This window comes from Phaseolus vulgaris, chromosome 3 (assembly GCF_000499845.2).
Source record: "Phaseolus vulgaris cultivar G19833 chromosome 3, P. vulgaris v2.0, whole genome shotgun sequence".
Lineage (NCBI taxonomy): Eukaryota > Viridiplantae > Streptophyta > Magnoliopsida > Fabales > Fabaceae > Phaseolus > Phaseolus vulgaris.
This window is the reverse complement of record NC_023757.2, coordinates 248,565-274,517: the sequence shown is the minus strand read 5'-3', so window position 1 is coordinate 274,517 and position 25,953 is coordinate 248,565. Positions and strand designations below refer to the sequence as shown.

At 31.4% G+C, this 25,953-nt stretch overlaps 4 protein-coding genes across 6 annotated transcripts; 2 read left to right on the top strand and 2 right to left on the bottom strand.

The window, feature by feature from the left end:
• The first annotated feature begins 138 nt into the window (after nucleotides 1-138).
• On the top strand, nucleotides 139-1,522 carry LOC137806032 (transcription factor TCP7-like). Its single transcript, XM_068605914.1, has one exon. It carries the CDS (start codon nucleotides 286-288, stop codon nucleotides 1,006-1,008), a length of 723 nt encoding a protein of 240 aa, XP_068462015.1. The 5' UTR covers nucleotides 139-285; the 3' UTR covers nucleotides 1,009-1,522.
• A 1,625-nt stretch (nucleotides 1,523-3,147) lies between these two features.
• LOC137806030 (AUGMIN subunit 3) lies at nucleotides 3,148-20,858 on the top strand. Of its 3 annotated transcripts, XM_068605910.1 has the most exons (20): nucleotides 3,148-3,286; nucleotides 10,465-10,707; nucleotides 10,792-10,828; nucleotides 10,934-11,037; nucleotides 11,350-11,545; nucleotides 11,863-11,929; nucleotides 12,347-12,450; nucleotides 13,096-13,180; nucleotides 13,792-13,849; nucleotides 14,257-14,388; nucleotides 14,660-14,729; nucleotides 15,229-15,286; nucleotides 15,379-15,434; nucleotides 16,604-16,756; nucleotides 17,600-17,711; nucleotides 17,825-17,966; nucleotides 19,131-19,206; nucleotides 19,596-19,691; nucleotides 20,292-20,432; nucleotides 20,549-20,858. In XM_068605910.1, the coding sequence occupies exons 2-19, from the start codon at nucleotides 10,532-10,534 to the stop codon at nucleotides 20,421-20,423; spliced, it is 1,854 nt and encodes a 617-aa protein (XP_068462011.1). In that variant the 5' UTR covers nucleotides 3,148-3,286; nucleotides 10,465-10,531; the 3' UTR covers nucleotides 20,424-20,432; nucleotides 20,549-20,858. The 3 variants fall into 3 exon arrangements, with proteins under 3 accessions (XP_068462011.1, XP_068462012.1, XP_068462010.1); XM_068605911.1 differs by lacking the exon at nucleotides 3,148-3,286 and having other exon boundaries at nucleotides 10,397-10,707; nucleotides 13,795-13,849; XM_068605909.1 differs by lacking the exon at nucleotides 3,148-3,286 and having other exon boundaries at nucleotides 10,414-10,707.
• On the bottom strand, nucleotides 6,407-8,529 carry LOC137808804 (sugar transport protein 10-like). The gene is made up of 3 exons (XM_068610087.1): nucleotides 8,077-8,529; nucleotides 7,357-7,980; nucleotides 6,407-6,897 (listed from the first exon to the last, which is right to left on the bottom strand). The coding sequence occupies exons 1-3, from the start codon at nucleotides 8,527-8,529 to the stop codon at nucleotides 6,481-6,483; spliced, it is 1,494 nt and encodes a 497-aa protein (XP_068466188.1). The 3' UTR covers nucleotides 6,407-6,480.
• A 1,188-nt stretch (nucleotides 20,859-22,046) lies between the features above and the next one.
• LOC137805722 (WAT1-related protein At3g30340-like) lies at nucleotides 22,047-25,953 on the bottom strand. The gene is made up of 6 exons (XM_068605656.1): nucleotides 25,741-25,953; nucleotides 25,157-25,213; nucleotides 24,257-24,373; nucleotides 23,325-23,727; nucleotides 22,735-22,886; nucleotides 22,047-22,648 (listed from the first exon to the last, which is right to left on the bottom strand). The coding sequence occupies exons 1-6, from the start codon at nucleotides 25,905-25,907 to the stop codon at nucleotides 22,426-22,428; spliced, it is 1,119 nt and encodes a 372-aa protein (XP_068461757.1). The 5' UTR covers nucleotides 25,908-25,953; the 3' UTR covers nucleotides 22,047-22,425.

The window sequence follows — 25,953 nt, the reverse complement described above, 5'->3', positions numbered from 1 at the left end:
GGTGCGTGGAGATAAGAAAACAAGAAAGAAAGAAAGTTGAAGAGTCTAAGGAAGAGTACGGAAAGTGAGTGGGTCCCAGTGTGTTAGAGAATAGAAAGAGAAAGAGGTGTTGTTTGGAGTGTGGGGCCCAGTCCCCATGTGCCCCTCTTCAGTCTCCACCATCTCCTGTTTCTGCCTCAATCATTACTCTCTCCTTCATTTCACTTCTCATCGCTTCTCATTCTTCTTTTTTTCCTCCTTCTCTCGCGCCGCAACCAAACACGCCCTAATCCAATTCCAACCATCATGTCCAACTCTGACGGCCCCACTAACGGCGTCACCACTAGCGACGCCAACGCACTCGCCGACTCGCACCAGCGACCCGCCGCCGCCACCACGCTCGCCGTTAAGAAACCTCCGTCCAAGGACCGTCACAGCAAGGTCGACGGTCGGGGGCGGCGTATTCGCATGCCGATCATATGCGCGGCGCGCGTCTTCCAGCTCACGCGCGAGCTCGGCCACAAGTCCGACGGCCAGACCATCGAGTGGCTCCTCCGCCAGGCCGAGCCCTCCATCATAGCCGCCACCGGAACCGGCACCACACCGGCCACGTTCTCCACCGTCTCCGATCACAAGCCACTCCTCCCTGCCCCCACGCCTTTCATCCTCGGCAAGCGCATTCGCCCCGACGACACCGACGCCGTTTCCAAGGACGACGCCGTTTCGCTCGTCGCGCCGCCCACGCCGCCCGCGCTCTGGGCGCTCCCGCCGCGCCCTGATTTCAGCCAGGTATGGAGCTTCGCGGCCGCTGCCGCGGCCGCAGCGCCGCCGGAACTCGTGTCCGTCTCGTCGCAGAACTCCCTGTTCCACCACCACCAACACCAGCACCGTCACCAGCAACAACAAGCCGCAATGGGAGAAGCCTCCGCGGCGAGGCTCGGGAATTACCTCCCCGGCCACCTCAATTTGCTCGCCTCGTTGTCCGGAGGCCATGGAAATTCCGGCCGGCGGGACGAGGAGCCTCGTTGAACTGTGAAATTCGTGATTGATTCCGTTGTGTTCTTCGTAATTCGTATATAGAATAATATATGTATTAGGCGGCGTGCGTGTGTGTTTGAATTTGCCTTTGGCTCTGTGACTTTTGTTGTTGTTCATGTTGTTGTTGTGTGGAATTCTGGACAAGAGGAGATTCTTACTTCTTAGTGGAATTTTAGGGTTAGGATTTTCTAATTTTTGGTAGTTTTTGAGTGGAGAAGTCCATGAATTGAGGAATTCAATTGGATTAGGGTTTTCCTAGTTCTGGAAAACTGATTTAGGCTACTTGTTTGGAGAAGATGAATTTGTTTAGATCATTGATCTGGTGGAAGGAGAGGGAGAAAGAGAGTATGATGTTGATGATGAGATGATGAATAACTAGGGATTGAGGCTGAAAGTGGTTTTCAGACCTTGATCGATTCGGTATGCAGATGCAAATGCAAATGCTGATGCTGATGCAAGTGTAATGAAATGAAAATTAATTTAATCATGTTACTATTGTGGAAAATGTCACACACATTGCTCTTACTTGCTCCAATAAGGTGAATGAATGAATGAATCAAGTTTAAGCTTCTTGTTGCTTCTGTTTTTCACTTTCACAATGGGTTTTGAACTTCAAAAGTTTTTAGCATTCATAGTTATTTGGGTTGAGTGATTAACTGTGAGTGGCATCATTTCTTTCCAATACTGATCGAGAATTCATGTCATTGGCCATGATTCAGGGACTGTGGTCCTTCTGCAGTGCCCATTGGTCAACTATGCTGCATTGTTCTGTAATGTAAGACCTCTGTTTCAAGTTTTTTATTACAAATTCTTAGCCATTTCTTTGATTAATCTTTGTGGCCACAATGATAATGTGTTTTCTAGTATGTGACTGGTTTCCTTGGGGTGTTAGAGAAGTAAATAAAACCAATCTGTTTATTTCTCTATAACTTCCATTCTTGCCATTTTTTGTGTTCTATTCCTTTCTTTATACATATTATGATCACTGTTATGCATTTTAAAGTTTCAAATTGAACTATTTACTTGCTATGCTTTCTCTTCTTCAAACAGTATTGATTGGTAATTTTGAATATGTTTTGAAATCGTTTCTGTTTTCCTGTCATGACCAGGGCACTCTGGTTGTTCAGTATGCAAAGAGAGAGATAAAGGTTAGGTGCATCCTTTGTTAAAAGAAAACTGATATATTGACACACCAATCCATTTTTCTGCCTAAAACTTGCATCGGTTTATGAAATAATGAAAATAACTTTTTTTCATATAATCAATTACAGGTTGTATATTAGAAAACTTTTTTTCATATCATGAATTACTTATTACAGGTTGTATATTGGAAAATTGGAAAAGGTGGTCAAAGTTTCATTAGTGTTGTTAAAATCTAACCTACGTGATATGGTTACCATTTTGGAGGTTTTATTTCATACATGATTAAAATAAAATAAAATGTTTTGTGGTGTATCTGATTCAACATGGCAGAGTCAATCTGGGTCTTCGAGGTGTGGTTTTAAAAATCAATTTTGGCTGACATGTGATGTATTATTGTATCTTATTAATGACTAATTTAAAAACTGGTCGCAATGCCATTGGCTTTTCTTGCCTCTCCCTTTGAAACAACCATGTGGTGCCCTGGCCCCTCCTTTCTCTTTCTCTCTCCATCTTATCCTCCCAATGAGAACACACACAAACAAACACGCACTGTGCACAATATCTCTTGGAAGAAGGATCAACTGAATCACTTAGCAATTTAGGGAAACCCGTGTTTCATTTTCACCATATAAAAAAAAAAACTCACTGTGTAAAGTTTGTGATATAGGGTAGCTGTGGAAACCCTTGTAAGAGAAGAAAAACAAAACCGAATCACTCATCTTCTCACTAACATAAACAGTGGATGTATTCCATTTCAGTATTTCATTTCAGTATTCCCCAGTTTATGATTACTTGCAACAAGATGATGTTTTGGTTTTGTCCATGAAAGAATTTGATTTCTCCCAATAGATGGAGATGATGTTTGTTTTCTGGGCCAGCTGAGCTGTGAATATTTGATGGTTACCCCATGGTGGTGTGTGAAGGGGAAACCAGAAGGATGAAGAGTACTGAAACCAACCCATCTTTTTTTATTAATTTTTGTACTTTTATGCAGATGGATTATTGGTGGGGTATTTAAATTTGCGATGCTGACAGATTTTAAATTATTGCTAAACACAATACAGAAGGGTCAGGTTCCAATAATTGATGGGTCCCTCCAATTACACGACGAGGTGAAACAAGTAAGGTACGAACTGTGTTATGATTTGGGGTATTTAAATTTCAAAGATCAAGCAGGTTTAGAATCATAATTAATGAGTGTTAGGTAGGGAATTTAAAGGCAATTTTTTTTTTCATAAGAATGTGTAATATTTTAGTGTTTTCAATGTGTTTTAACTGGAATTATTTATAGCAGTTTAAGGATACTATTTTACAAATTAACAGATTAAGATGATAATAGTTCATGGAATGTTTTATTGTGCTGATTATCAAAATGAAATTTCAATTTCAGATTGGATGAAAACACTGCATTTGTAAAATCTGTATTTTTTTTAATTAATATTAGTGTATAATATTTTAGTGTTATCAATGTGTTTTAACTGGAATTGTTTATAGCAGTTTAAGGATACTATTTTACAAATTAACAGATTAAACAATAGATGATAATAGTTCATGAAATGTTTTATTGTGCAGATTATCAAAATGAAATTTCAATTTTAGATTGCATAAAAAAAATTGTATTTGAAAATCTGTATTTTTTTAATTAATATTAGAGTTGAAGGTTAATTGACTCTTTCTGTGCACACCTCTACCTACTACTTTTAGAATCATTTGTTCCCTGAACTAGAACTATAACCTGTTCAAGTCCTGTTTTTGTAGGGTCATACAACCTGGGCTAGTTGGATTGCAAAATAATGTTTTAAAAAGATTTTTAATTGTATTTTTTAGTTTCTGGAATTTGAATTAAGTTTTTTTTATAGTCTTTCAAACAAAATAAATGAAAAATCTTAATACGTAAGGTTTGTTTTGTTTGGATGACTTTTTCATGAATTTCTCTTAGGAGAAAAAATAAGGAAAGAAACTGAAATTGATTTTTTTTTTTAATAAGCTTATGAATTTAATAACTTGTTAAAACTATTTCATATAATTTCTTCAACTTTTTATTTTTAGGTTGTATGCATGAATAAATTTTAACTAATTAAACAATTACATTTTTTTGTTTTAAAATTTTCTCTACTGGAAGAACTTCTGGAGAATTTCATCCAAAAAGTTTAGGAAGAGTTATGGTGAAATTCATAAAAAAAAATGATAATATAAAAGTAAATCGTCTTTGATTTTCACAAAAAAAGTCTTATTTTCTTAATTTATTATTTGTCCAATATTTCCTAACACGTGTGGGGGTTTATAATGACTTTGTGGTCAGTGATTTCTGTCATACAGTATCATTGGTATTCGGGTCAGTTTTTGTTATGTTATTATTAAATATTTGTTTAAATTATAATAATAAGTTAATTCATTATTTAATCTAACTATTTTTTTAAATTACAAAAAAAAATTATATTAATTACAATTAATTAATTACCAATTTTTAAAAATTATTTATTTATTTATTTAAATTATAATAATAAATTTTCTATAAGAAAATAAAATGTCATCAATTATATAGTAATGACATATAAATTAAACTTAAAAGTAAATGCATGTTGAATTATTTTTATCTTATTCATTTTTAAGATTATATATTTAATTATTTGTAATTAAACATAATTTAGATAATTTATTATTATAATTTAAATAAATTCTTAGTTAGTTTAAGTAATTAACTAATTTATTTTTAAAAATTTGTATTTAATTATTTGTAATTAAATATGATTTAGATAATTTATTATTATAATTTAAACAAATATTTAGTTAGTTTAAGTATTAATTATTGTAATTTAAATAAATATTTAATAATAATATAATAAAATTATGAACCAAAAATATTTAAAAACCAAAATAAATTATAAAAAAGACAAAACACAGTTAAAAAGAAAAACCAGAAGTGAAAAAGCATGACTTCAACTAAAAAAATAAACTCATTTTTAAAATACAACTTTTTATTGTTAAAAGGGAAGTTATGTGTTTAAGTACAATAGTTTTAAATTAAAATAGTCTTCTCTCACATAATTTATCTATTTTTTATAATTATTTTTTACTCCTTTTGATAAAAACAAAAATAAATTACACCAAATTTATAAATTTTCCCAAATCTTCCATGTTGCACAAAATAAAAGATGAAGTGTACATTCATACACAGGTGTTATCTAAATCAATGAATTTTAATGAATAGTGCAACGTGAAGAAATAATTATTTATTATGTATACATGTGAGGAATTAAAATAAGAACTTAATATTTTTGTAATAAAATAATATTAATTAATTAAATTACACTTTAGATATGATTTTTAAAATAGATATTATAAAATTAATCATTTTAATGAGATAATAATGATTCATTGATAATATAATGTTTTTATACTTTTATTATATAACACAAGTCTTTAACTTTAATTCTCTCCGTAAGAAAGACAAGTAGTTGGTGCATCTTGTCTTTAACATAAACATTACATAAAATATTAAAATTGTGATTTATTTTACTAAACTAAATATTGGTATTTGTTAAAGTATTTTTAACAAACTAGTGTGTGGCATGTCCAAAACCAAAAAAAACAAAAGCAAGAGATGTATCATTAACATTGAAAATAGTAGATTGCTAAAAATGATAAAAAATCATATAAGTAATCTTTAATTGTTCATTTAATAACGATTTGTTTTGTGTCCTAATTTTTAACATGATGAAGATTAGAATGAACCTCAAAATAAATATTTTTTGTCTTTAATTTGACATACTAATCAATTTTTTTAAACATTTGGAACGTGTAAAAGATTTTTTAATGATAGTTATGTTTGTGTGGGCTACGAATTGTCATTGTAAATATTCTTGTGTGTGAAGTTATGAGAAACATGTGTAATGTGATGAGTTGCCCTATTGTCAGGATACCACAAATTATCACTTATGGTAGTTGTGAGAAATATCATTTATACTTGTTGAAAGACAAAAGTGAGATTGATTAGATGAAAAGAAGATTGATAATCATGAGCAAACATGTGCCCACAATTGATTGTTATATGATCGAACTTATTGCATATTTGGTATTGCAGTTTATGTTGTTGTCATGACAATTGTTTCAAGGATTCTCTGTTGAGTCCTTAGTGTTATTGAACTGTTGATTATGACTTTGAGAATTATTTTTGTAGTTAACAAAAATAATAGTTAAGATTAAAATAAATTCAATTAAATAAATCTCAATTAAAATTGTGAATTTATTAATGAGTACAATCCAAGAATCTATGATTAAAACTTTAAAGTATGAATAAAAATATGCTATCAACAATTTTCACTTAGGAACAATTTTGGTCCAAAACCAATGTGAAGTCCAAAGTCTATTCATTTCTTCAATGGGAACGTTCTTGGTTTCAGGTAGAAATACTGCAACAAAAATGGTCATGATGACCACAAATCCTGCGAATAAGAAGAAGAGACCAAACTTGATGTGACAGAGCATGGTAAGAAAGACTTGGGCAATGGCAAATGTGAATAGCATGTTGGTTGCAACATTGATAGCTTGACCTGCTGGTCGAATTTCCAGAGAACATATTTCACTTGGCACCAACCAACCCAATGGTCCCCATGACCATGCAAATGCTGCAACATATGCACAAATAAAGAACAAGAGAATATCTGCTTGAGCTTTACTAAAGGCTCCTTGACCATTTAGCCCAAACGTTATACCGATCATGATTCCAATGATAACCTTCAAACAGAAGTTATGAGCAATAAGTGATATATAATAGAACATGGTTAAGAGATAAATAGACACACAAAAAAACATTTATTATACTCACATGCAACTAACAGTTAGGTTTCAAGATTTATACAAGTTATAAAGCATCTGATCCAGAATCATGTAGGGAACTTTATCCCTGGTCCAGAAGAAGTAACTCGTAGTGGGACACACAAAACTATTGTTAATTGCAGTACAAAATGCATGGATTGTTCAAAACTATTGACCATTTATGCACATTCACATACAAGACATTAGTTAGGTTTAAAGTTTTATTTTTCAAAAGTTTCTTTTTCTTTTTTTATAAAAGCTTTCATGTTAGGCATCACTATGCAACTTGACATCTCAGCTAGGCTGACACTTCAAGTAACAACAATTCTTTGCCAAATTTTTTAAAAGTCTAAAAGTATTGAACTTATTAACTTTTACCTGACAAATAATCATTTGCATACCACCCTCAAGAAGTAATACTCTTCTTCCAAACCTGTCTACTGTGACGATAGAAACAAGTGTGGCCACAACATTAACAGCTCCAGTGATAACTGCAGACATGAGTGAAGCATCATTACCGAAGCCTAAAATCTGAAAAAGAACTGGGGCATAAAACATGATGACGTTGATGCCAGTGAGTTGTTGAAAGGTCGGAATAAAAGTGCAAAAAATTAGTTGAGGCCTGTATTTTGGACTTCCAATGTTCTTCCATGGATGTTCCACCATTTTGGCTGTTTCACTAGCATCAACAAGATCTTGATATTCCTCATCAATTTTCTCAGTGCCTCGAATCTTCTGCAACATTTCCTTAGCTTGTCCATATTTGCCTCTTTCAATCAAAGAGTTAGGTGTTTCAACTACACAAACAGATCCTATGCATAACACAATTGCTGGTACAACTGCCAGACCCAGAGACAACCTCCATCCATTTTCATGCTTGGATGTACCATAGTTAATTAGGTTTGCAATTAAGTTACCTAATGTAATCATCATTTGGAAGCCAATGTTCAATGCTCCTCTAATTTTTGCTGGGGCCATTTCAGACAAATACACTGGTACAGACTATTGATGTAATAAACAAAGGTGAAGTTAATCATCATTTTCCAAGAGACAAACCAATTTAAATGATTAACACATATAACTTATGTTAATTCTTACCTGATTGCAAAATCCCATTCCAAATCCTAAAAGTATACGACCAATGATAAGCATTTCAATGTTCATGGCAAACCCATTCAACAATGAACCAACAAGAAAAAACAAGCCACCAATAAGCATGGAGATTTTACGCCCAAGCATTCTAGTTGTGGTAGAAGCAAAAAAAGAGGCTACTAGTGCTGCAAGGTACAAGGAAGAGGTGAATAATGTAAGAAGTTGGTTGTCAAATTTGCAGTATTGACTTTTGTTTTCTGATTTATCTTTCATCTGTTTGTGCACAACAGGGAAGAACTTCTTCAAAAATGGTTCCATGGAAGTCACTCCTCCTGTAATACCAAGATCATATCCAAAGAGAAGACCTCCCATTGCAGCCACAAAACATGTAATCAACACAAATGTTGTGACTTTCCCCTCATAATGGTGCACTCCATCTAAAACAATGCTCTTTGCCATCTTTCAAATTGTAGTTTTCACAAATATCTTAACTCAATTCCACTCTCCTCAATATTAACCCTTATCCACTTCAAAAGTGTGTAACTATTACAAGGAAACACCACACCCACTTTGATCAACGCCCTTTCTCCTTTTCTTTCTTTTTTCTCTTCTCTTTCTTTCCTCTCATGTCACTAGTTTTACCCGTAATTTTAGCTTTAATAAGTAGAGAAGAAAACACTTTCATGGTTGAAAAAATATCACAACTAAAAGTAGGTTTCACTTGTCACTTATCCATTACTTTTTCTATTGAAATGGTAAGTACATTGATTAAGATCATTAGTATTTGCTAGAAAGTTGGAAATCAAATTAGTATTTACCTCAAAAACATTACTAATTAAAATTAAGGTTGTGTACATTCTTATTTGACTCATTCTTGTTCTAGTTTTTTCCCTAAACTTTAATTTGTATCAAACAAAATATAGTATTTTTTTTAATTCATAAACATAGTGTTATAAGAGACTCCACATAAGTTTAGAGTATATTTTTCTATTATATTTATAAGGTGAAATGAAAATGTAAATATATCCACCTTATTAAACATACATTTATAGTTGCATCTTGCCTTGAGTTTGATTAATTTAAAAATAAAATAATTACCTTTTCTACAGTTATCACCTTATATTTATTGTATTTCAAAATTTTCAAATAATTAAATAATTAATAGTGAAAAGTGCTCTGTCAACTATTTTAATAATTACAAAATATGAAATAATCTAAATAAAATAATAAAATAAATTTTTAATATAAGAATAAAAATAATATTAAATACAAAATTTAATTTGAAAAAATGCAATAAAACAACTTGTAATTTTGTTATGAATTTTTTTATTTTCTTTTTTCTTTTTTATCATTGTAATTCTATCTATCTATCATATAAAAACAAAATAACCATACAGTTTAAAAAATATAAACTTAAAAATTAAAAGAGAAAAATAAAGTTATCTCTGTTTTCTAAAAGAAAAATAGAAAACAAAAAGAAATCTATAATCATCTTATTATTCATTATCTTTTTTTAATTTATCTTTGCTATATCTGTAAATAAATTTTTACAATTTTCTTTTAAAATAACTCATTATCGATATTAAGTAGTAAACCAAAATATAAGCAACTTAATAAAAATATTCATTCTTTATTGTCTTGATAGACAATTTTATAAATTGATTTATGCTTGTTGTGAAATTATAATAAATTTTTGTATTATAATTTTTTAATTTTGAAACGAATTATATAATTATTTATGATTCAAAATGAAATTAAAAACATGAATATGACAATAAATATATAAAATTTCTAAAATTAAACTTTTTTATTTAATAAATTTTCATTATAAAATAATAATTTTGTAATAACAAAAAATCCAAATCGAACTAAACTATAAAATATTAGTGTTTGTTTTACTTCAACTTTATATTAAATTGAAACCAAATTAAACCTAATCTATACCTATATACCTCTCTATATATATAAATGAAATTTTTTATTATAACTATTTTTACGTATATAAATTTATTTTTATTAATATTTTATTTTATTATTTTATTTTGAAAATTTAAGTTTGACTAACAAGATTTTATTTAAAAAATTATATAAAAATAACTATAATTTATAATACATGTCTATTTTTATTTTTTTTATTTATCTTAAATTTATATATATTTATTATTTAATATATAATAATAATAATAAAATAAAAATATTAACATAATATAAATTACAAAAAAATTATTTAAATATAAATATATATATAATAATTTTATTTATTTATTATTTAATTATTAATATATGATAAAATAAAATAAAAAATGCCGTTTGAATAAAATAAATTGCCGATTCGATTTGAAAAATTACCGATTCGGTTTGAAAGCGTTCATGGGGTCCCTTTCTTTGCTTCAGTGTGAAGCAGAGAAGACGAAAACGAAATAGAAAGAGGAAAAGCTCTGCATCAAATCTCTGAGGAAGAATGAGCGGTGCTAGACTTTGCACATTGCTCGGAGAATTAGGGTTCGAAGGATGGGAAGCGTTGGATCCTGATAGCTTCGAATGGCCGTTTCAGTATGAAGACACTCGCCCCCTTCTCCACTGGATCTGCTCCAATCTTCGTACCTCCAATGTTCTCTCCCTCTCCGAACTTTCTCAGTTAGTTCTCTCTCTCTCTCTTTCTCAATTATCCAATGTATTCATTATTGATAATCGTAGAATGTGAAATCAATCTTGTTTCAGGTACGAGCAGTTCAAGCAGGAAGGGAAGCTGTTAGAGGTGATGGATTGCTTTGTATTGAGTTCTTAGTTTTGGAATTGGAAATTAACTTAGTAATTTAGTACTCTATTAGTCACTGAATCTGAAATTAGTTGAATCGAGCAGGGTGAGGATTTGGACTTTGCTTACCAGAGCATTTCGGCTTTCTCTGATACGAGAGACAATCAGGAGGCAGTTTTCGGTGCTGAGGAGGGGTTGAAAGATATCAAGTATTTCTACTGTTAACTGCTATTGGTCTCTATTATGCCCTTGTGTGGATAAAATTCGTTCAACATGATAAGAAAATAAGAAGGTGGAATGAATTGGGTTCCACTTGTGAGTTAAAATCAATTATATGCATCACAAATTTTTGTAGAAGTTAAGTGCATACTTTGATTTTAACTTATGGGTGAAGTACAGTTCATTATACCTTCCTGTTTTCTTCTCATGTAGGTGGTGGTAGAGAAATTTATTCAAACAGGGTGTATGTTCAATGTAATGAATAGGGAGTGTTGCCTTATTACTTGTGTTTTTGGCTTTAGGGAGGCAACTTTGGTGTATAGAGATGAGGCTTTGTCCTTGCAGAGGCAGCTGAGGCATCTACAATCTCAGTTTGACATGCTTTCAGGACAGGGCTCAGCATTGACGCAAGGAAGACGGGCACGCCTTGCTGCAACTTCTATTGTTAAAGGACACCTTGCCAATATTGACGATAGTCTTTCTGTCCGAAGTTTACAGGCAAGTTAGTGCTTCCACGTGTAATGTGTTATTTCCATGCTTTTGTTATCGATTATTTTGTTTTCCATGTTAGTAAGTTTGATGATTGATAATGTTGTCTGAAATCTGATCTAGTTCTTTGATAGAAGTAGTGTACCTTTTAGGAAACTGGTAAGTCCAATAATGTTTCTTAGTGGAACGTTTGTAAGCTTGAAAAATATATGAGCCCCATTAATAATTTGAGTTTTTGTTCATTATTCTTGTGAGAAATCTGTAGTTTTTTGCCTAAGGTATCATCTCATGGTGTTTTGTTTTCATTGAATTTCTTCATTGTTTAGATGAATGCCGTTCTTGAAAGAATTGCTTCCACAGCGCATGAGTTGGCACATTATCATTCGGGAGATGGTAATATTTCTTTTCCTTGTTTCTCTTGGATGATACTTTCTTGTTCTACTCTTTTTTTTAAAGTTCATTATTGTTATCCATAAGTGCCAGGATGAAATTTACTGGCTGTATAATTAGAGCTTTGTTGTTCAACCATCAGGCATTGTGAGATAAAATTTTAATTTCCATGTTCGATGGCTCATGAATTTGTTAAATGGAAGAGATTCAAAATGGACAGTTTCAAAGGAGATATAAATTTTGTTGAAGTGTTATCTTGCTGAAAATTTGGTTTTAAATAGAGCATGATGGTGTTGTTTGATACATGTGTCTAATCCCATTTAGTGAAATAATGCATGGTTGTTGTTGTGGTATAGTATGCTGAAAACTCATGACGAGTTTTGATAGTTCTTTGATGAGTTTAGCTACTTTGAAATGCAGAAGATGGTATATATTTGGCATACTCAGACTTCAACCAATTCTTGCTTGGAGACTCATCATGTCTAAAAGAGCTAAATCAGTGGTTTGCTAAGCAACTGGACACAGTAAGTGGGCAAAATACTTGTTTTTTTTCTTTACTGTCTTCTTGTTCTATATTTTTTCTAGGATAATTATTATCTTCACAATACTATTTTTCTATTAATTATGACAAATTGATAATATACTTAGCTTAGAAGGATTAGTAGGTTTCCTTAAGGGCAAGCCTTAGTGCAATGGTAAATGTTGCTAACTTGTGAGTTGTTTTTTATACTTCTCTTGTGGTGCTGATTGTTCCTGATCCTGCTATGTGTCATATGGGTGTTGCTGTGAACTTAACTATATCGGTGTGATAATAGCTAAGCTAGCTGTTGTAGGCACTTAGTATTGTAGGTTCCTTGTCAGCATTTGTTGTAACTAACTTACTGAAGCCAGTTAGCTAGATCTATAGTCTAGTCAGCAAAGCTTGCAGAGCAAACTATTACATCTGTATAAATCCTAAAATATGTACTTCAAACAAGTAATGCAAGAAACCATTTTCAGTTTATACAAATTTTCTTCTCTTCTCTTTCTCAGTTCTGTATTATTGTCTTCAAGGTACCTTTCTGTATTGTATTTCCTGGCAATGATGTTTTAAATATTTTTATTGATATATTTTCTCTCAAGTTCTTGATACCCTTTTATGACTTCTTTTTTTTTTAATTCATTGACAGGGTCCATTTCGGCTTGTTGCTGAGGAGGGGAAATCTAAATGCTCTTGGGTGAATCTTGATGAGATCTCAAATACCTATGTTCGAGGTGTACATGCTGGTCCTAACATAGTTACATTTCACTTATTTTTTCTCTTTTTCTAATCAATAAAGTAGAACTGTCTTCAGCCATCACGAGTCCCAAATTTTAATTGGATTTGTTTGTATCCTTATTTGCAGTAAATATGAGCTTTTTTAGTTTTTACTTTATTCTTCGCTATATAAATATATTTTGTTTTTTATATGATAATTATTCTTCTACTGATATAAAATCGAGTTAACATCAGGATGCATTTGTGTTTTTATCAGGATTCATTTGAGTTTTAGTTACTCAATAGTATCTTTATTGAAGTGGTAGGCATGAACTTCTTAAAAGTTCTGGCATTCTGTACCAACCCTGTAAGTTTAAAACTGTTATTAAAAGTCTGTTAAAATTATACACACCTTAATTCACTTAAAACCTCTTTACTTAACAAACTAAGATGCATCTAAGTATCTGGAGTCTTGACAAAAGGAAGGCTCATAAAAAAGCTGTATGAAGTTCACTCTAGATAATAAATACTACTATGCTATGGCTTACACACAGAATACATATCCTGTATGAACTTGAATATTGTTAACTGGACCTGCTGAGCCTATTTGTTTATTTTGGTGGTTCAGCAGATTTAGAAAAATCACATCATCAACGTGTATCTGAGTTACGCCGGCTTCGCTCAATGTACGTGCTTCTTTCCATAACATTGCAGATTACTTATTTTGGTACATTGTTGATTGATTTAATGTGCACCAAGTTGTACTTCCAGAGTTGTAGATATGGATATTGATCTATCTATTAGTCTATTATGGTATAGGTGGTTATCTATATTACTCAATTGTTTGCATAGCAAACTCAAACTTAAATTCTACCCAGCCTGGGCAGTGTGCTTGATAATCATGCCTACATTACCATGTTAGAATTTTTTTCTATTTGAGGTGGTTTAGAGGATAGCTGACATAAAAGCATGTTTATCCTGTGTATCTATTGAAGGCATACAGAACATTGATCTAATTAGAATGGCTGTCAGACTCATGTTTGTAATATTTCATCAATCTTTTAATGTTAATGGTCTGTGTAAACTTTGTCAGATTTGGAGTAAGTGAAAAACAATGGGTTGAAGCACAGGTCAAGAATGCCAAGCAGCAGGCTATTTTGATGACGCTTAAATCACAAGTATCATCAGATGAAGCTCATATTCATCTTGATCTTCATTCTCTTAGGTATTTATAATGTTGATACAATCTCTATTATGCTTTTATGTTTCCTTTCCCGGTGTTGTACTTTTAAATTTTTTACCTCCCTACATCCATTTTCTCAAGTCCATGGGCTTTTGCATTGATTATTAGTAGCCTTGATAATTCTATTTGTGATCCCTTAATGTTATCTATTGCATTCTGAAGGAAGTCTTAACTTCAAATTCTTTTGAGCATAAATGCTTCTTATTTTGAAGTTACACTTTTTCTTATGGGATATTGTTGCCTGTTAATACAGGAGAAAACATTCTGAATTGAAAGGAGAACTTTCAAATCTTTATAACCATGAAGAAAAGCTGCTATCAGAGGTTTGTTACTAGATGCTTTTTATTCTAGAATTGTTGTATTTTCTAGCTAATGCCATTATACCATTGATTTTTCCAATGAAAAGGCTTGGACTTTCATGTCTAAAGGATCACCTAATTAGCAATGTAGCATTGAGTGATTTGAGTTGTATACTATGTGAATCTTCAAGTCATTGCAATTTAAATTCTTCAATATTTTCAAAGTGTTCACTCTTTCTTTTGTCTGGTGTTTGGTAAGTTGGTACTTTTTGTAGCCTAGTCTATTATGAAATTTTATTCTACTGATGCCCACTCTTCTATTCAAATCCAAGATAACTAAACTTTCATAAAGGGGGCATTACTTACACCTAATAATTACTCTAGTAGAGTGTTAGTGACTTTCTGCTGTATGTATTTCAAAAGTTCAAAGGATTGTTATTACTAAAACTAAGTCCTATAATAGATTTTCTAAATAATCGGTCTGTGTGTGGTCCAATGCCTTATCATTTTCTTCCCTTTTCAGACTATTTCAGATTTGTGCTGGGAGCTAGCTCAACTCCAAGATACATACATTTTACAAGGTATTTTCTGAACTCTCAACTATTGGGAAGAAATTCGATTTTATTTTATTAATTTGTTTTTTTGTTTTGGATGATTCCTTTTTATCTTCTAGGTGATTATGATTTGAAGGTCATGCGACAAGAGTACTACATTAATCGGCAGAAAGCAGTAAGTTTAGCCATCTATTTTTACTGTGTTTTTTATTTATAAATATGTCCTAATGTTTTTTAAGGATGAAATGTATTTTTTTGAATGAATTTAAATTGATAAGCAATTTGTTTGGATGTTTATAATATGAAATTCGAAATTCTGAAATATATTTATATGCCTTTTTTTTTTACCTAAAATGACGACTTTGAAATTATACCATCTAAGATGGAATTAAAAATAAAGGTAATTATACTGGTACCCCCTATGTTTAGGCAATATAATACTTGCACCTCCGATTTCTGACCCTACAAAACACCCCTGAAATCCATAATGTGGTGTTGCACTCCCTGTTAAGATAGGGGGTTGTTTTCATTTACTTAAAGTTGTCACGTGAGTTTCCACATTATATACTTTTTTCTGTCTTCCTTTCTTGAAGCCTTTTGTTCTCATTCAATGTCTGTTTTGATGAGTAGTTTTATAATGAAGGGATATACGGTGGTTGAGTTGTGTTGGTTATGAGGAAACAGAGCAAACTAATAAAAAAATCTCATTTTGTTGCCTTCCCTTGATGATCTTTATTTCCCTTTTGTACTTTTCACCGTCACACTTCCTTCCACCACCACTAACCATAATTACCTGCATCCTTTTTCATTGCTACCGTGATGAAACTTCCATGAATTATTTTTGTTTTGTAGTAGTAAAAACTGTTTGCCGAGAAATCTCAATTTTATAGTGTTGTAAGTGGTTGGTGATTAATAGAAACTGGTGTCTAAAATTCAGTTGTCCATATGATTACGCAAATAAAAAATAGCATTGTATTGCCAAAATTCAATTTCTATGTACTTTAAAATCTTTGGAAGCTTAAAAAATTCCCCATCCAAACACAACAACATAAATATTTTTTTTTTTTTTTGAATTAGTCAGTCAATTTTAATAAATATACTTACATTCCTGGATTAATTCTTTTTTCTTTAGCTGGCCATTGTCATTAATAAAGTGTTAAAGCATGCCATTGTTTCTTTATTCTTCAAATAAGAAAATACTTTATGGATGTTGATTGAGTTCCTTTATTCCAGTATCTGTAATTATTGTATGTGCCATTGCCATCATCATTGTGTTAAATGATCACAAATTTGAATTTTTAAACATATAACCTGTGGTAACAAACCTCTCCATTCTTTTGGCAGTTCATAAACCATCTCGTCAATCTGCTCGCCAGGCATCAATTCTTAAAGATAGCCTGCCAATTGGAAAAGAAGCACATGCTTGGAGCATTTTCGTTGCTCAAGGTTATTGAGTCTGAGCTGCAAGCATACTTGTCTGCAACTGAGGGACGGGTGGTATGTATCCTTAGAATTTTGATTGCACTTATTCTTTAATTTTGTGTGATTCATTTTTTCATTGCCTTCACCTGTAGTGGTTTGATTTTCTTTTCTTACACATGGAGTGATTGGTTATCTTTTAGATCCCCTTACCTTTCTTTTAGGTGAGGAGTGAGATGGAATGGGGGAGAGTTAGTTCTGGAGTGGAGAGAAAACAAGTATTATCATATGCAAACGGGGTCATAGAGTTATCTTTGAGCTTGGGGAGCTTCTGCTCCTGTTTTTGTTTCTTTTTTTCATAATAGTACGGTGAAATCATATGAACATTAGCATTACTATATTAAAATATGTTTTTGAAATTATATGCCCAAGTATTTTTCATCTGCTGAATCCAATGTGAGAATGAAGGCTTGCAACGATAGGTCTTATCATTCATGACTTGTTGGTTGCACTTAAGAAATAATGGTGATTAACATGAAATAGATGCAATGTGGTTTTATTAGTCATGCTGGGTATAGTTTCTTATAAAAGTTCTACCTTTTGTCCTCTGCCACAAAAGGATTTGGCTCCTTTAAAGTTAGGAGGTGCACTTTAGAGAATAAAGTGAACTCACAATTGTTGAATGTATTTAGCTCCTTTAAACATCATTGATTTTATCATAATCCTCTTAAGTATTATTTTCTCACTTTAGAGGAGTCAAATCAGCCTCTAAAAGGCCGTTGAATACCTTCTAAATCTACTTTATAAAGAAAGCTATCTTGCCATTCTTTATATTTTCCTTCATAACCCCTAGTTTCACAAGTCCAGTTTTTCATCAAACCTCTACTCTTTATCTTTTGAACTTTCCATTATGGTTTGCAGGGTCATTGCCTGGCCCTGATCCAAGCTGCATCTGATGTTCAAGAACAAGGAGGAGTACATGACAGTGATCATTTTTTGCATGCTATTAGAGATCTGCTAAAAATATATTCAAGTGAGTATTTATTCATCAAAATATTATGATTTATTCAAGTTAGAGTGTTCCTATTATCCTTTTAATAAGCTATCCTGTACCATTTTGCTGGTACTCTACATTTTTTTTCCCAGATACACAAGCTTCACTGTCGACATATGTATCAGCTCCTGGCATTGTCAAGCAGATATCTGCTCTTCATTCAGATTTGATGAGCCTTCAGTCGGACCTTGAGAATTCTCTTCCCGAAGACAGAAATAGGTGTATTAATGAACTGTAAGTATTGTGCAAAAATCAATGTACTGTAATTTATGATATCTTTTGAATCGATAGAAACCTTTCTATACTGAAAAAGTATGAACTCTTTATGCTTCAGTGACCTTGTTTAAATAATGCTCTTTTGGATGTCACCAATATATTCTTTCTATTGGAATCATAGGGTTAGGGTAGGATATGTGTCATGGTGGAGTAAATCAAAGTTAATTTTATGCCAATCCATTAATGTTTGCATCATAAACATCAAGATCATAAAATTTCTTGTTAAGCTATATGTTTTCTACAACATTTAAATATCTTAAAACAAAAGTACAATGCTCGAACTTCATCAGGTGCTTTGTTATTAATTTTTTAAATTTGATAAGTTCTGCATAATAACAATTCAATGGTGGATTAATCAAAATCATTTTCTACATAGGGGCATTGATTTACTTGAGTGTGTCAACTTTCAGATTGGTGTCATTTGATTTAGAGTTTGTTTGGACATGATTCTCCATAAACACTTAAACTTACAAGAGGAAAAAAAAGAAAAAATAATGTTTCCCCGTAAGCTAAATAGTTTAGCTTATGCGTAAGGTGATTTTAGCTCAAGAAGAACATTTAACTTTTTCTTATTTATTTTCTCTTAGAAATGCTTATGGAGAAATTTGTCGAAGCATACCCTTAATTTATAAAATCATTGGAGGCTTTCGCATATAAGGTGTGAAGACTTACCGAAACTTGTGGGTCCTGTTATAATTACAGAAACAAGGAGTAGATCTTATATAATCAAGAATATTTAGATTATGTGTGTGTGTGTATATATATAATATATACATATATATTTTGAAGAATACTTTTATTTATTTCTGTGTCATAGCTTTATTATTAGAGGATATCAAATCTCTTATTTATTGTATTGATTCCATTTTCTTAATATATAAATAAATCATGTGTTGTAGGCTTAACTGTAAAATATTGTTGTTTGTGGCATTCTATTTGCATTGTTAATATTTGGGGCCCATGTCCATACAATTTTATATTCACACAGTTGTATAAAGTTTCTGCAATTTTTTGAGATAGCAATGGGTTTTCTTTTACATAATTCTCTAGTTTGGAGTGTTGTTTTGTTCCTGATTTAAAAAGAAACTGAGGAAGAGTTCATGTCAAATTTTGAATCTATAGGTGCAACCTTATACAAAGCCTGCAGCAACTTCTCTTTGCATCTTCAACTACTGCACAACCAATACTGACCCCTCGGGTATGACTCCCAGATCTATACTGTGGCTTGGTTTTAATTTGTAAGACATAATTGTATCAGGGCCTTTTGAATTTCTTTATAAACAATATATTAATTATATTTTTCATGTCCATTAATTACAACCAGAGCCTTTTCCTAAAAGGTATAGAATTTGTCATGTCCACTGTAAAGAGTAAAATCAAAACTAGTGTTCCTTTGTCAGGGTTTTAAGGGACTGGATTACTTGCTGATAGTGTAGTTGCGAATAATGTGGACCGTGGTGAAGTAAAGTAGCAAAATTTTGATTACATGTCTGAATCGAAGTTTTATTAAAATGGGCATGTCAGTTTTTTACTTTTGGTTTATGTTGTGTTTTGACATTTTGCCTTGTTCCATCCAATCTTATTTAGCCATTAATGAAAGAGCTTGATGAAATGGAAAAAATTAACGCAAAGCTGTCTGCTGCGGTTGAAGAGGTGACACACGAGCATGTCAAGAAGAATGAGGTAATTTGATCTGAACCTTTTATCATGCCATCTAGTTAGTAATTTCCCCAAGTCATTGATTTCTTTGAAGAAATCCTGTTATTGGGTATCTTCTAATTGGTTGGTTGGAATCTGGAAAAAGACCTAAGAATCTTTTTGATACTCTCGACCAGAGTTTTATACTCTTGTCACCTAACACGCCTCTCTTAGTAACTCCTTTAAATGATAACTTTAATGAAAATATTTCCTTGGTATAATCTTTTTTATACTATTGAATCTGAAAAGTTAAAATGTAAGGACAATAGTTCATTAATCCTGAAAATTGAGCTTAAATCGATGATAGTTTTAAGCCTTGGTCTTACTGAAAAAGTAAAGAAAATAAGTGATGATAGTTTTAAGCTCAAATCGATGTAGTCACTCCTGACATATGCTGATTTTTTTTTCTTGATACTAATACTTTGCTTCTTCCACACTTTCATTTCCAACTCGTCACTATTATATTGAAATTGAACCACACCTCTATTGCTAAGTTTTGCATGAATGTGAACATATTCCACATGAATTTTGAAGATTCTGAACCTATTGTTGTGATGACTGAAACTTTGTGTACACTGCATCCAGATTGTGAAACATCATTCACAAGAAATTGGACTTCAAAGACGAGTCTTTGTTGATTTCTTCTGTAATCCTGAGCGATTAAGAAGCCAAGTTAGGGAACTGACTGCTCGGGTCAGAGCCTTGCAAATTTCATAGCAATCCTAAGTACTCTCCTCTGTTTCACTCTCTGTTTTGTGTTATTATTATTATTTTCTATATGCTTTTTTATCCAAATCGGCAATGTGCTATCTTTTGTTTATAGAAGTGTTTTTCCTTTCCAGATTGTTTGAACTTACTATGCCTGGAACCTGTGGTTGAAACCTAGTAAGGAGCGTCGGCTGAGAATTTGCAAGCAATATTCTTTTCTTATTTGATTTGAAAAGAATGCAATCAAATGCTTCTTTTATTCTGGTAGTGTAGATATTTGTTAGTGTATGCTGTATCATCTCTTCCTATGAAATCGAAATTCTTGTGCTTTACATACATTACATGTGCAAATTAGCAAGTACATTACATATGTACATAAAAAACTTTATGATTAGAGAATTGGCATGTGCCTCTTGCCCAAGTAATTGATGAATTATTTCTCAACTTGAATTTGTTGATCATTTGTCATGCACCTTAGTATTGAAAAATTTATCAACTGTTGTTACCATAGTATTTCAGAGAATGCTTGTTCCCCATTAGACCTCAGCTTAAAGGGCACATTTGGAGTGCTCTCAAAACTATTAATGCATTCGTTTTTGTTTTCTTGTATCCTTCAATGTATACTGTTCTTCCTCTGTCAGTAAGGACAAGAATTAGGCCATGTTATGTGCCATTTTTTGTTCTTAATTTCTGACTAATACTATGAAAATTATGATTTTTGGACATAAAAGTGAAAGTTTTTTTTTATGTTCTAAAGATTTATGCAAAAAAGACTCGATGTTTTTGCCTACACTTCAACTCTTAAATGCCGCACAGAAAAAAATTGAAGGAAAATAAACAAAAGATTCAAAAGCTTTATTTATTTTGAAACAGGTAGTAGCTAACACTATTCTAAAGATGCATGGTTATTCTACCATAGGAATTTCGAGTAAATACTAATGTATGTGTCACTAAACTTCAAATTTAGTAGGCGAGTTTAAATTAATGAAAATGAAAGAATTTGCACCTGTAAAAGACTGTTATTCTAAGATAAAAGAAATAGTAAGTCAAATTAGAACATGTGGAGAATATATTTCTGATATGAAAATTGTTGGAAAAATTCAAATCTCTAATTCCCATACGTCTGATGCATTTGTGGCTATAATAAAGAAAAAATAAAAATGTATCCATTTATTGGTGACAAAGTTAGTCGAGTTAATTGAGACATGATACAATGATAAAGATTCCATCGAAAATTTCTTTTCAAACTAGAAATAAAGAACATAGAAAAAAGGAATATGATGGAAATTTTTTCACAAATAGAGAGAACTCTAGAAATTTTTCTATGTTCCCTATGTGGTATATGCAAGGAAACAAATTACTGGAAGAACGACCATTAGAATCGTGAAAAGCTACCATGTCAAAACTACAAGAAATTTGGTCATGTGAAAAAAAAAATGTCCCAACAAAAATTAACATGAAGAAAATGTAATAAAGAATATGATCAGAACAACAATCTTTCTATCACCAAAGATTCTATTAATTAACTGGGTACTTCAGGTTCAAGCAATAAAAATGAAGATGCTAATGAATAAATTCTTGGTTGGTACAAGTGTGATGTTGTTATTAACCTTTGCTGCATATTTACTATAAACTCAACGTGAGATTGATGTCATTAGCAGTGAAGATGAGGATTTTGTGTCTCAAACCAGACCCATTTATGATTTTACTCTATAATTTTTGGAAAGTTACATAGTCATTTGAATTTGAAGATTTCAATGTTTGTTATTGGTTTTCCACAAGTGTTTATACAATAGAAATTGAAGTTCCATTTTACTTCACTACCAATGGATTAGTGAAATATTTGCACCTCTTTTTGAGCAAAAGTTGTCTATTACACAGCCAATATCATTCATGTATTCCATTCATATGATGAAAACCATTACTCTTAGGATGCAAAAGACTGTACTAATGGTAATAATATTAACTACTAATGGTAATAGTATGAATTTCAATTAGGAAACTAATTTTATCAACTTCTAGTTACTGTAATGGCCAACTGCTTCACTTGTAATTCAGATAATCCTTGTTCTCCATTAAGCCTCTGCTTAGAGTCTGCATTTGGATTGGCCTCAAAATTATTCATACATTCTTCATCTTCTTGAGTATCCTTCTTGGCATTTTGTTCTTCCTCTTTACTTTTACCCCAAAGTAGAATATAAGTGCCAGAAATAACCAAGACTGATCCTGCAACACTGCTCATTGCATGTGGGGATGCATCAGGGGCAATGCAATGTAAAAAGAAGAAAAAGAAAACAGAATGATAATAACCAAATCCAACCTTCCCAGATAAATTTCCTCTTGTAATATAGAGAAATCAAGCACTGCTACAAACATCTGCAGAAGAGGGGTAAATGCTGAAGTGAAAACTGGACCCCTTTGTTTCACACACCATGACATTGCCACATAGCACAAGCCTGATCCAACCAGTCCCTAGCTCCACACACACACAGCTAAATTTTAATTCAAAGTTTTGTATAGCTATTGCAGACTTGTTGAATCTTGTACAAAATGTGAATTGAAATTCAAATTTGAGACTAAAATATTTAAGCACTAAACTAACATCAAGTACCTAAATCATGCATATTGAAGTGTTTCTAGACTTCTAAACATATTAGAAAGGTTTAGAGTTTAGGATTCAGATAAAATCAACTCATCTGGGATTGGTTGACCTGCTAATCATAGACTATATATCTAAAAACTTAGTTATGAGTTCTTCAATTTTAGATACTAATGTGATGGTGCAATATATACAACTTTAGGGATCAAAATAATGGTTTAGTAATGTGTTTAAACTATTGTATCATGAAAAGAAACTTCCACAAACATTTCTAAATGTTAAATGTTGTGATAAAGGATATATACACTTACAGAATACACAACAGTGAGAATCTCTAACTTCCCTTTGAGAATCCATTTGGTCTTATTTGTATCAATGACCAAAGTTAATATTGCAGATTGAATGGCAGCAAAAAAGGACAAAATAGCTGTGCTAGAGTACTGACATGGATACTCTTTGCTAATCCTTGCTTGTATAAGAAACCATGAAGACCACAAGACACATCCTGCAGTGAGAAGCAGTGAACCTATTATCCATATCTTTAACTTGGAAGCTGATGGTGTTGTTGTGCCTTTGTCTGCTATGTGCTCTTGTTGTTGGTTGATTAAGGGCATTCCTTTGTAAAGGATCAACATCAAAGTTCCACCAATGCACACAAAAGTTCCCAACACTTTGGCCTTAGCACTCAGTTTTTTCATGTTTACCTTCTCTATCCTTCCAATTTCAAGTTTCAAGATAAAGGGTCACAATTATGAAAATCTGCTTCATAAAATTGTCACAAGACACTTTTCATGATTTCAATCTTTTAATATGATAAAACATGATAACATGATACGTATCAATCATAAACATGTATATGATTAAAATATTATTCAAATGAAAAATTTTAGGATTCAAATTCATTGTGTAATATAATACTACAATAAAATAGAAACCATTTTTTTACCAAAATAATTAGTTGCAATAGTAACTAAATTAAATATCATTTTAAAAACTAAAAAAAAATTGGTTTCTAAATTAGTTTCTATTATTGTTAAATAGTTTCTAAATTGGTATCTAATTAGTAACAAAGGTTTTAACTACCAATTATTTAGTTTCTAAATTTGGTATCTCTAATTTAGATACTATTACAACCAATTATTTTTGTCTTTAAAATTAGTTTCTATTTCATGATTTTCTTGTAGTGTAAGATTCACTTGATGAATTAAAATAAATTTAGCATCCATTAGTTTGTTTGACTTACCCCAATGGCAGTGCCATAATAAAGGTAAATGCAGGCACCATATTTAGAAATGCACATGAGAAGGTTGCAGATGTATATTCCAGTCCCATAAGAAACAGGTATTGAGTCAATGTAACCCTGAAATACATCAACAAATTCAACCATTAATTGAAAAAAAAAAACTCATAAAATTAACTTCTAAAAAAATTATTAAATAAAAACTAATTTTAGATATCAAAATAATTAATTACTATTTAATTTTACAAGAAAACCATTAAATAGAAACTAATTTTAGATAAAAATAATAATTAATTATTATTTAACTAAATTAAAGACCATTTTATCAATTAAAAAAAATATTAGTATTTAGAATAATTTCTATTATTAATGAAAATTTATAAAATTATTTCTAAATTGGTATCTAATCATTAGCTATTAAGGTTTTAGTTACTTACTATTTTATATTTTAAAGTAATCTCTATTAATCTTTTAAAAACTATTTTAGAATCTAAAATATTAGTAACTAAATTTTAGCAACTAATTTAGATATCAATTTCAAAAATCGTTTTTTAAATTTTTATTAATAATATAAATCACTTTAGATACGACTAATGTTTTAATATCTAAAATAGTATTTAATTTTATTAATATAATGATACTAATTATTTTTTTTCTCTATGTTTCGTTACTATTTAATGATTTTCTTGGAGTAGAGAAATGTGTCCAAATATATACTAAATAATCTCAAATATGAATTTCTCAAACTCACTATATCATTTATTAAAATTTATTTGGGGTTCATTGACTTAAAAACAAAATCTATCAAACAAGGAATGAAGCTCTCACATATTTAATAAAAATAACTTAAAAAAATATTCTTAAATTCCTTTCCAAAAGTCGCAATGCATAGAATATGCTTACCCCACAAGAGCACTTATGAAAAGCAGACATATTATGTGACCCTCCACCTTCCTTTTCCTGTAAAATTAAATTAACAAACAAAATCATCATAAATTAATAAATTGAAAAAAAATATAATATTTAAGATCTTACATCGACTAGAGATTATGATATTATATTTTGTATAAGTGCATACAAATCTCACCCTATAAGCTGATTTTATGAAGTTAAATTAGACTTAAAATTCATTTCTTAACATAGTATATTACGAAGGGGTGTGTTGGAGATCACACATTGACTAGATATTAGAGCCTTTCATTGTATATAAGTGAGTGCAAACCTCAACCTCAAGAGTCGATTTTATGGGGTTGAGTTAGACTTAAAGTCCACCTCGTAATATGATATCAGAATCATTTAAAGTCTATTCTAACGAGAGTTTGTTGGGTATCACTTACTATGGAGATTTCAAGTACTTATCGAAGAAGAAATTTCACTTTTTTTTATAACAAATTTAAGTTATTTATGATGAAATTTAGTGAAGCAACCCTTATAAGATTAGCCAAAAACACAAAAAGTAAGAGTTTTGATTGAAGTAAATTATGTACCTTTCATGGAAGCAAGCAATAGGTGCCAAGAAAATGGCTGAAATAGCTTGTCGATAAGTTAAGATGGTGAAGTAGTCTCCTCCTTCATTAAGAACTTTCTTAAGAAATATATTCACAAAAGCCCAAGCTAAGTTAACAATAATCATCACCAAAACGGGCTTCCACATCGTGCTTTTTCTTTCTTTTTCTCTCTTAATTCTGCTTTATTCTTTT